General features: G+C 32.3%; 1 protein-coding gene across 1 annotated transcript in view; it reads left to right on the forward strand.

Annotated features, from left to right (window-relative positions):
* Positions 1-9348, forward strand: part of LOC118183538 (venom factor-like) — a 337533-nt gene extending 328185 nt beyond the window's left edge. The window contains exons 39-41 of the mRNA XM_085818275.1: positions 2316-2402; positions 5314-5461; positions 9154-9348. Coding sequence (XP_085674401.1) covers positions 2316-2402; positions 5314-5461; positions 9154-9277 — 359 coding nt within the window. The 3' untranslated portion in view covers positions 9278-9348. The remainder of the gene's footprint in view (positions 1-2315; positions 2403-5313; positions 5462-9153) is intronic.
* Positions 9349-10434: the final 1086 nt, after the last annotated feature.

Raw genomic sequence — 10434 nt, forward strand, 5'->3', positions numbered from 1 at the left:
CTATGTTTTTTTGAACACCGAAGTGAGGCGCATGAACATTTTGTATTACACATTATTTTGTATTTAACTACTATCCAGGTTCGAGTCCCAGCGAGGACAATGCTCATTTTTCATGTCTCGTGTTCAAAATAATATAATGACTTGTGCTAAGGTGGCATAAAGGTTCTTTGTCTAGAATGAGTTTTCAGAGTGCAATAGTTTTCATATCCGAGTTGAAATCCTGTGCCTTTCTTAACGATTACGGTTGCAGCCTCGAAGGTCGCTTTAGTGGACAAAGAGGTAAAAGAAGTCTTTTCATCAGGGTTTCACACTTTGTAAAGTATGAATGAAAGAATCTCCCCCCCCCTTGGAGTTCAGCGCAAGTAAACACAGGGAGATATATAATATGGTTTTCTGAGAAGAGAAAAAACTTTCCTGTTTAGAGCTATGGGCATGTTGGCCTGCTAAGAACGATCATAATGCGTTAGAGTATTTTTCCTCTAACAGAATTCTGAAATTATGGGACTGAATATAGCAAAGTCCCATACTGTCAAGATATGCAACTGTTAAGGTTATCGTCTTATTAACTTGAGTTTGAAGCTGATTTCAATTTCAACCACAACCCAGGGTTTGCGTAGCGGTTTTCGCCACTACACCACAGACTCTACAAGTTACTTTGAAGCAGGAGTACCTGAAAAATATACAATGCCCTCACCAAGATTCGAATCTGGATCTCTCAAATATGCGCCGAGTGTGCTACTGTTGCACCATGAAGGCATGCAGAATGGAGGGAGAAAATACATAATAGAGACTGAACAAAATATCGTGTAGACATTTCGCGTAGAAAGCATTTCTGGTTGAGAATCTTAGCATCATAGCTGTCATCTTGGATTTTTCTCCTACTTTTTAAATGCGTAGAAGGGCACACAGAAAGACGCGAATGGCCGATTTTTTCCTACTTTTGTAGACTTTTCCGATAATGTGTACCCTTCTGAAAGAATCTTCATCATTCTAATCTCTACATATAATAAAAGAGAGTCAGTCTGTGTGTGTCTTTCGTTCGTGCTGCGCGTAAGCTAATAGACACAGGGCTACAAAATTTGGTACATAGGTACATCTAGACAATAGCCAGTGCACCTCGAAGCGAGGTTTTCAAAATTCGAATCAGATTTTTTTTTATTTTGTCTTTTTTGATGAAATCGCAACATTTTGAATAGTTTCATTATTTTAGAAATGTAGTTTTGGCAACAGATTTTTATTCAATGCACTTAGTATACGGGACTGCTGACTGTTAAAATCATAAAATGCTGTTTATTTTTTTTTTTTTTTTTTTTTTTTTTTTTTTTTTTTTTTGGACACACAACACGCACATCGCAATCTTCTTATTCTGACTCGGATGTGTCTCGCGAGGCACAGCAGAAAGAATTTCCTTTCTCTCTCTCTCTCTCTCTCTCTCTCTCTCTCTTTATTAGCTAATGGCAAAGAACCATTAGCTAATGCTTATTTATTATTGCTAATTTCGCTACCACATCTGATGACAGCTTTTAACAGAGCAGAGTTGAATTATTTTATAAGTATCCACACGTCCGTAAGATGACACTTCTGAAAGTGATCAGTATTTCTGGGAGTACAAACAGACAATAGTACTGAATTTCACCTCTCTAAGACTACCAACTTCACTGGACCACATTAGAGAGGTTTATAATTTTCCTTCGTACCAAGTCCCGCTGGTACTGTATATGCAGAGCTACATGAACATTAGGCAAAATAAGCACGCGCTCGCATCAAAGAAAAGAGATGCCACAAAAGTTTCCCATTATCGTTCTACCATGGAATGTATGGTTCAATTAAACCAACATCCAGAGAGAAATTGACATAGGAAAGCCCAAATCTTTTAAGTGTTTAACCCATTTTAAAGTCTTAATTCGACACTGACTGAACGCCAAAGTTTGTGCTTCTGCTTTAATAGTTTTCTTCTAGCACATGAACCAGCCATCCTGCAGTGTAACTGCAGGATGGCTGGTCATTCTTGTTCTCTCGCATTCTTCAAGGAGTCGCATTTTTCTTGAAGAAATGATAAAACAAATTATAGTTTCAGCTCTCGTTTAAATGAAAATAATGTACTTCTTCATTTAATGAAAGACGGTGTTTAAAGTTTCCTGATAGGTTGGGAAAAATTGTTTAATAACAAGTTCTAGCTATAAAGAGGTAGATGCTTATTTTTAAATTTACAATAATTATTATACTTATTTTGAATTTCCTTTAGTGTGATAGTAATATATCATTTCAATTGTATTAAAGTGCAGTGCTACAATATATCTATCGATATGTTTCAGTATGGAGAGGCAGATTACAAGAACGTGCGACGAAAGATGGAATATTCTTAAATATTAAGTTTATAATAACAAAAGTGATTAAGGAAGGTAAGTTCCGTGTATGTGTATCTATGCATCATTTTTCTTAATATTTATAGATCATGGTTTATCATTTGATTATTATTAATTTACTGAATGCTATCAGAATTTCAAATCTGAACACTTCAAAACAAACTCTCGAATCTCAGACGAAATACATATTATGCAGGAGTCGATGTCTTTATGCAATTATTTAAAAATCTATGATAAATTCCCAAACACCTGAATATTTATCATATTTGGGTTTTGAAAATAAAAAATTTTGATAAAAAATAATCAATTTCCTTGAAATCCAAAATTTTTTGCTGTGTTTTTATTGGTAAATTCTAAAGAAAAAAAACATCAATTAATTTGAATAAGCGTTTATATTAATAAACTCATTTTATAGTACATATATTCATAAATGTTGTTGTGGGTGCAGCCCCGACCCCCCTAGCCGATTCATATCAGCCATAAGGCCACAAAGGAGAAGGCCCGTCTAACACAAAACGAGGCAGCCACCCAGCCAACCGTGCCCCAAAAAGAAACACAATTCTTAATTTTAAAATTCTTAATCTTAAAAAAATACAGACAATTCTTAATTTTTAAAGCCATAAAATATCAAATGCTCCCGCGAAACCAGGCCCGGGCCCCGAGCAACAAAAAAGATAGAAAAATGAAACATAACAAACTAAAAAAAAAAAAAAAAGTTCAAATGGTTCAATGGTTTTATTGTTATTTTAACAATTATAACAATGTTAGTGACTCATAAATATATAAAATTTATATTGAAGCAATATATTAATTCGAAACCATATAGAATCTATAATTTTAAAGTTTATGAATAGGAAACTTATATTTTTAGAAAAAGAAAATGTTTCTCTTTAAAACCAATATAATTTTATTGCAATTTGATGCAGTGTGAGGTCAAAATCTTTTAAAATCTCTTTTAAAAACTCATAACATCCAATTTTAATTCTCTCCTAACTACTAATGGCCACAATACTTTTATTTTTATTTATCACAGTCATAACATCTCGTGAAAATTTCAATAATTTATCATATTTCATTTGTGTTATATCTAATCCTGTTATTCCGTATTTTGCCCTCACCCCTCGGGTAAGAGTACATATCTCAACGAAATGTTCCGCATCTCCAATAAGATCACATTTGAGGCATCTATCGTTGCCCTGGAGGTGGAGTATATTCATAAATGTATATTAATAAACTATTTACGGTTTATATTAATAAATTTATTCAGTATTTATATTTATCAACATATTTTACCGTTCCGTTCCGTCTGCCGTTGTCGCCACGGCTAGCTTGCAAAGGTGCGAGCTGTATACCGGCTGTCTCCAGTTGGTTGCTTCATGTAGCGATGCAGGGACAGAAATGCCTAAGTTCTTTGCGATGTTTTCTCCCACGATGTTTTGTAGCACGACGTTTTCGCCTTGCGTTGTTTTCTCCGCGATGTTATCGGCGGACACCTTAAGAACACATATAACGGTAAATTCCACACATCATTTTATTTTTCGATAATGAACATTATAGCTGTGGATGCTCTATGCACTCTCCAATTTTCTACATCTCACATTTTAAACAATGGACGAATTTAGAAAATTAAACTTTGGTAGCCGAAAGCAGCACAAGAGACAAGCAAAGAGGAAAAGAGAGAGTTGGAACTTTAGAACTTTGTGGCTATATTGTCCATCAGCAGGGAAGCAATAATATTCTGCTCTTGCTAGTTCCTGATATAGTCCCGTGTAGGGCCTGACAGCGAAGAAACCTGAATGGAAGATTCCTACGTGGAGGTGGAAAGTTCTGAATTAGAGTGTGATAAATAATCTTGATAAATCATAGTTGATAAAGCCTTGATAGTATTCTTACATAAATAATATAATTAAGGAGAAAATGCTTTTACGATGAAAATAAGGTATAATTCTAATGTAAATAAATAAGATTAATATTTCTTCCGTTGCCAAATCCTAGTGGTATAATATACTAAAATAAATATTTTATTAAATGCTCAATATTATTTCAGTAGAAATTATACATTTGAAGTATTTATTGTAGGAGTACAATAAATACTTCAAATGCGTATTGTTACCATTGCAATTCTTTGGATTTTAAAAATTAAGAATACATACTAAAAAGTCAATAAATACGCTATAACGTTAAATATGACAATTAAATTTGGATAAAAATTATATAGAAAAATAGGAGAAATTTTACTCTATACATCCATCATAAATTTAAGATATTTTAATCAAAAACTCTTATGAAAGTATTGGAAATATTGCAAAATCCTTACAGTTATTGTTATTCTAACAATTATAACAATGTTAGTGACTTATATAAATATATAAAAATTATATTTTATATATTTATATAAATATATAAAATATTGAAGCAATATATTAATTTGAAACCATATAGAATCTATAATTTTAAAGTTTATGAATAGGAAACTTATATTTATAGAAAAAGAAAATGTTTCTCTTTAAAACCAATATAATTTTATTGCAATTTGATGCAGTGTGAGATCAAAATCTTTGAAACTATTGCTTATTTAATGGTTTAACTGTTTAGTGATTGCTATTGATATCAGACTTGTAGTGCAATCCATGTTCATCCTTCTAGCTCACAGGTGGTTTAGATAGCTCTGTGGCAGAAAGACTGGGGAGAAATGATCCACTACATGTTTTCAATTTTGTGTGAAATGATCTACTACATGTTTTTGGTGTTGGATTTTCATTATAAAATATGTTGCCTTGTAACATAATACAATGAAAAGAATATTTTATAATGCAGTGGCTGGGGTTTTAGTTCTGATCCTACTGATTGCATTATAATTATTAATGAGACTTCTTAATTAAAATTTCAGTTTAATCTATGTTCTGAAATTTTCTTCTTCTTAACATTAGTGTCAATGTTTTTCTAGGTACAGAAAAAGAGGCCCTTATAGAAGGAGAAACTAGAACTTTACTCTTAAGAGACATCTGTAGCACTTCTGAACCCCTTCCTGATGCTGAATATCTCATCATGGGTCAAGATGGGAAAAGGTACAAAGATGACCATGACGGGATGTGGTGAGAAATTTGATTTGTAAATATTTGAAGCAAAAACTCTTTTTCACAACTGTGATGAAGATTCTTTGGAATCATTTATTGACATTTTATCAGTTATACGTTCTATTAAAGAAAAGATGACTGTATGCACTTTATTTCCTTAAATATTGGGTTGGCAACTAAGTAATTGCGGATTTCATTCATAGATGGCTTCAGTTGAATTTTTAGGGTTGCAAACGTAGTACAAATGTAAAACACATTTTGTTATTTGATAGTTGGCAATTCAGCTGTCAATCAGTAAAAAACGTTTTTTGATCGGTTGCGTAGTTTTCGTTTGGCATTCGTTAAAAAATGGAAAATCAAAAGGAACGTTTTCGTCATATTTTGCTTTTTTATTTCCGTAAAGGGAAAAACGCATCGCAAGCTCATAAAAAGTTATGTGTTGTTTATGGTGACGAAGCCTTAAAAGAACGGCAGTGTCAAAATTGGTTTGCCAAATTTCGTTCTGGTGATTTTTCACTCAAAGATGAAAAACTCTCTGGTCGTCCAGTTGACGACCTAATCAAAGCAATAATCGATTCGGATTCACAGTACAACACGTGAGATTGCAGAGAAGCTTCATGTATCACATACATGCATTGGAAATCATTTAAAACAACTTGGCTATGTTCAAAAACTCGATACATGGGTTCCTCACGAACTGAAAGAAACGCATTTAACGCAACGCATTAACAGCTGCGATTTGCTAAAGAAACGTAATGAAAATTATTCATTTTTAAAACGACTGATAACTGGCGATGAAAAAATGGGTTGTTTACAACAATATCAAGCGGAAAAGATCGGGGAGCAGGCCAGGTGAACCAACTCAAACAGCATCAAAAGCTGATATTCATCAAAAGAAGGTTTTGTTATCAGTTTGGTGGGATTACAAAGGAATTGTCTACTTTGAACTCTTACCACCCAACCGAACAATCAATTCTGATGTCTACATTGAACAACTAACGAAATTAAACAATGCAGTTGAAGAAAAGCAGCCCGAATTAACAAATCGAAGAGGTGTTGTATTCCATCATGACAATGCAAGGCCACACACATCTTTGGTCACTCGGCAAAAATTATTGGAGCTTGGTTGGGATGTTTTGCCACATCCACCATATAGTCCTGACCTTGCACCATCTGATTACTTTTTGTTTCGATCTTTACAAAACTCCTTGAATGGTAAAAATTTCAATAATGATGATGATGTCAAATCGTATCTGATTCAGTATTTTGCTAATAAAAACCATAAGTTTTATGAACGTGGGATTATGATGCTGCCTGAAAGATGGCAAAAGGTCATTGATCAAAATGGGCAATACATTACAGAATAAAGTTATTTAGTTCCATGAAAAAATTGTCTTTGATTTTCTAAAAAAAATCTGCAATTACTTAGTTGCCAACCCAATATTATTCATGGATATTCACTTTTACTTGCAAACTCTTTCAAAATAAGAAAGAAAATTTTATTAATGTATTGCTATGAGATGAGTAAAAAAGCTTAGTAAATATAAAATATAACTTTTATATGCTGTCTGCATAGTAAATATTCCAATTAATAAATCGTTCATTCAATTTTAATTAATTTAAACAGAATGTTTTATATTTTTACAAGGACAGTTTCTAAATATTTAATAAATACTTTAAAGTTTAACTGTACAATTAAAACTGATATTTTTTATCAATAATTGAAATTTTTTATTACGAGATCTGGCATTTTACTTTATAGCTCTTTCTTAAATATCATCATCGATGTCTTGATCTGTACTGATAATGGATAATGGTATAGATAGTAAAATTGTTCATGGATATATGCTAATTTTGCACACAAAGTTTTGACGTTATGCAGCCCTTTTTAGCCAGCAAAACATAGTATATTATTATATGGGTGTTTTATTGCATAGAAACTATAAAGAAGTTTTTCTTTTTACATATTTTGCAGATTCAGCACTATTTTCATAAACCCTTACCTTATTTTAAAAAGCGGAATGGATCAATTTACATGGTTACAATCAGCTAGGTAACTAGAACCTGTAACTGCGTTTTTCTACACTCTTCGTATTGTATTCCAGTATTATTGAGAAAAAAACTATACTATTTGATCAAATTACATACTTTATTTTGAATTTTTTATATAGCAGTAGGAAAACAGGCCATTACTTCTTAAAAATGGGTACTAAATCATTCTTCTCTTTTTATCTCTTTGTTTTATGTATTTATTTGAATTTAGATTTCTGTCTATCGTATTCTCCTGAAATTGAATTCATAAGTAATGTTTCCATACTGGTCTGCATGTATCGGGATTTTCTCCGAAATGGACTTGTAAAAGTCATCCTTGTTTCATATACAACGCTAAAATAAAATGGTAATATTTATATTACAATAAAATGCATTTACATTCGATCTTTAATGTCTATGTATTAGATGTTTGCAGCTTTGTTTATATACAGATATTTCTCAATAAATATATTGGAAAATGTTTATATTTACCGTAATTTGAAAAACATTGCTGACAAGCTACTTAACTTACGAACACCAAGAACTTTTATTTAGTTTTTAATGTTATAAATTTATGAAATGATGTAGATATTAATGTGTTTTACATTTTACAAATAGAAAATAAGCAGAAACGTAATAAAATTTAAAAACTTACCAAGGTGTTTAATACATTAACACGAGAAGTATTCATGCAGGTGCAATTCACAATGAGACAGCAAAATCTAAGTTAACTGCATTAGGCATTTTCTTTCTAAGCAGGAGACGTGAAAAAGGGCAATGTTTTTGCCGAGACTCGAACTCCGGAATTCTGGATTACCAGCCAATGTGTTTTCCAGTTACACCTGGAAGGAAGACGGTAAGGAAGAAGAAAAATTTTACATTGTTCCCCACTTAAAGAGAGATTGGTAAGACCAGAAACCTATCGCGAACCCTGGTGCTGGCCAATTATTGTCTACCACCTTTTAGTTCGGGCGTCACCTTGTACAGCGGTTTGTAAATTTTCGGAGTATTAAAAGAGGAAGTAATCAGCAATGACCTTGCAAGTGTGACCTTCCGATGCTATGCCGGATGGACTTTTCAATTATATCGAGAAGTAAGGATAAAATATAAAGGAGTAAAGATATACCAAGGGTAAAAGTCTTACAGAGTTTATAATTAAAACTTTTGAATCTTGAAGTCCATTTTCAATAAAATTTCATAAAAAGTGTTTGAGTAAATATTCAATTTTTTTATTATTATTTAGACTTTATTTTAATCAAAGAAGGTAAGATTAATTCACGAGTTAGCTTAAATAAACATTAAAATTGAAATTCTAAATCCTCTCCAAAAAATTGAGAGCTTCTGCTATTCACAACCGTCACGAGCTGATTGGTATGCGGACTCAAGTTCACCGAAATGGCGAAAATCACATTCTGTTTATGAATGCTTCCATTGAACATTAATAAACTTATTATCTTTCCAGAGTTTGAATTAAAACGGTTAACGGTTTTCAGGTTAGGATTCGAAAGTTTCAAATGATGAAAAGAGCAGAGATTTGAGTTTTTGAATCTTAAATCTCTTTCGAAAATTTAAAAGTTAGAATTCAAATGTTTCATCCCTTACAGTAAGATACATAGCTATTTTTATTTTTTCTAAGCATTTTTAAATGTTTTTTACTAATGCATTTCACTTCTTTCTAGGCATTATAGGTACATGCTTGACAAAAAGAGTGTTATTTATTTGTGGACTCCGGCAAATGAAGAACTATATCGTGATTTGAAGCATGTCACTAGAAAATTAGATAAATATGGTTGTAAACAATAACAGAAATATAAAAGAAAACATATTATTAAATATTAAGACAGAAAATAAACTTAAATTTTTACCTCTGGTCATTATTATTCATGTTTATGTATGATTTGATAAATACACTCTGTTACATAAAAGGCGATGCACCAAGAAGTTATCTGAATATACGAAAATTGATAGATATGTCATTATACAGTAAACCCTTGCAGAATGCTCGGTTTACATCATTAACATACTGCAATGTGTTAATGACGCATGCAGCAAATTCGCTTTCCGCAAAGTTAACTTTTTACGGAAACAACGCGTTAAGTATAGTTCGAATTAAAATATGTATAATTTATGCAAATCTAAATATTGTTGTAATTTAAAGGAAAAATAAAACAAATATAATTGAGAGGATTTCTATTACTGCTTAATACGTAGGTATAGTATAAGATTATTTTATTAATAAGTGATGTTTTTTGCTTGGAACAGTGTCTGAAGAAGTTCATTAAACGTATGTTAGGTTTTCAATACCTCTCATAAAATGTCTTCTTTCTTCATTTGGATCAATCTCTATTACAAAAACAGACAGTTAGTTCCTGTACTTTTTTTAATAATTCGTTTAACTTCTTGCACGTCAAAGGCTCTTTATCTTCTTCACTATCGCTGCTTTCATCGTCGACTAGTATTATAAGATCATCCAATTCTTCGCTTTTCAGTTCATTGGCCGTCCTTCTCTAATTCTTCGATTTCTCCTCCTCTTCTATGAGAACATTCTTCGCCGCCTATTGCTTTCGCAATCTGTAGGACTTCCTTGCTTCATTCTCAATACAGGGAGCTTCCTTGGCTTCAATTTCAGTCAGAGCTAATGCCAGCAGGTATTCATTATTCATAAATTCGCTTGTTCCCACCCGAGTTTAATCATTTCTGTGCCTTGTCTTATGTTGAACTGCTTCCAAAATGCCATTAGTAGTTCCAAAATGCCATGAAATTTCTAGTTGGATATTTAACAGTAAAATCTTTTCTGTGACTGCAAACAAATAGACACATATTTTGCGTGACTATTCGTTGATGGGAAGCAAATCACCGAACTGAACGCAAGCACATTTTCCCTGGCAGTGTGACAAATAGAAGTAGCAGAACGACAGCTTTGTAGAGAAATTTAAGAGGTTGTTTAAAACTTTATGTTC

This window comes from Stegodyphus dumicola, chromosome 6 (genome assembly GCF_044657685.1).
Source record: "Stegodyphus dumicola isolate Sdum_Otavi_A_Nest chromosome 6, ASM4465768v1".
NCBI classification, from domain to species: domain Eukaryota; kingdom Metazoa; phylum Arthropoda; class Arachnida; order Araneae; family Eresidae; genus Stegodyphus; species Stegodyphus dumicola.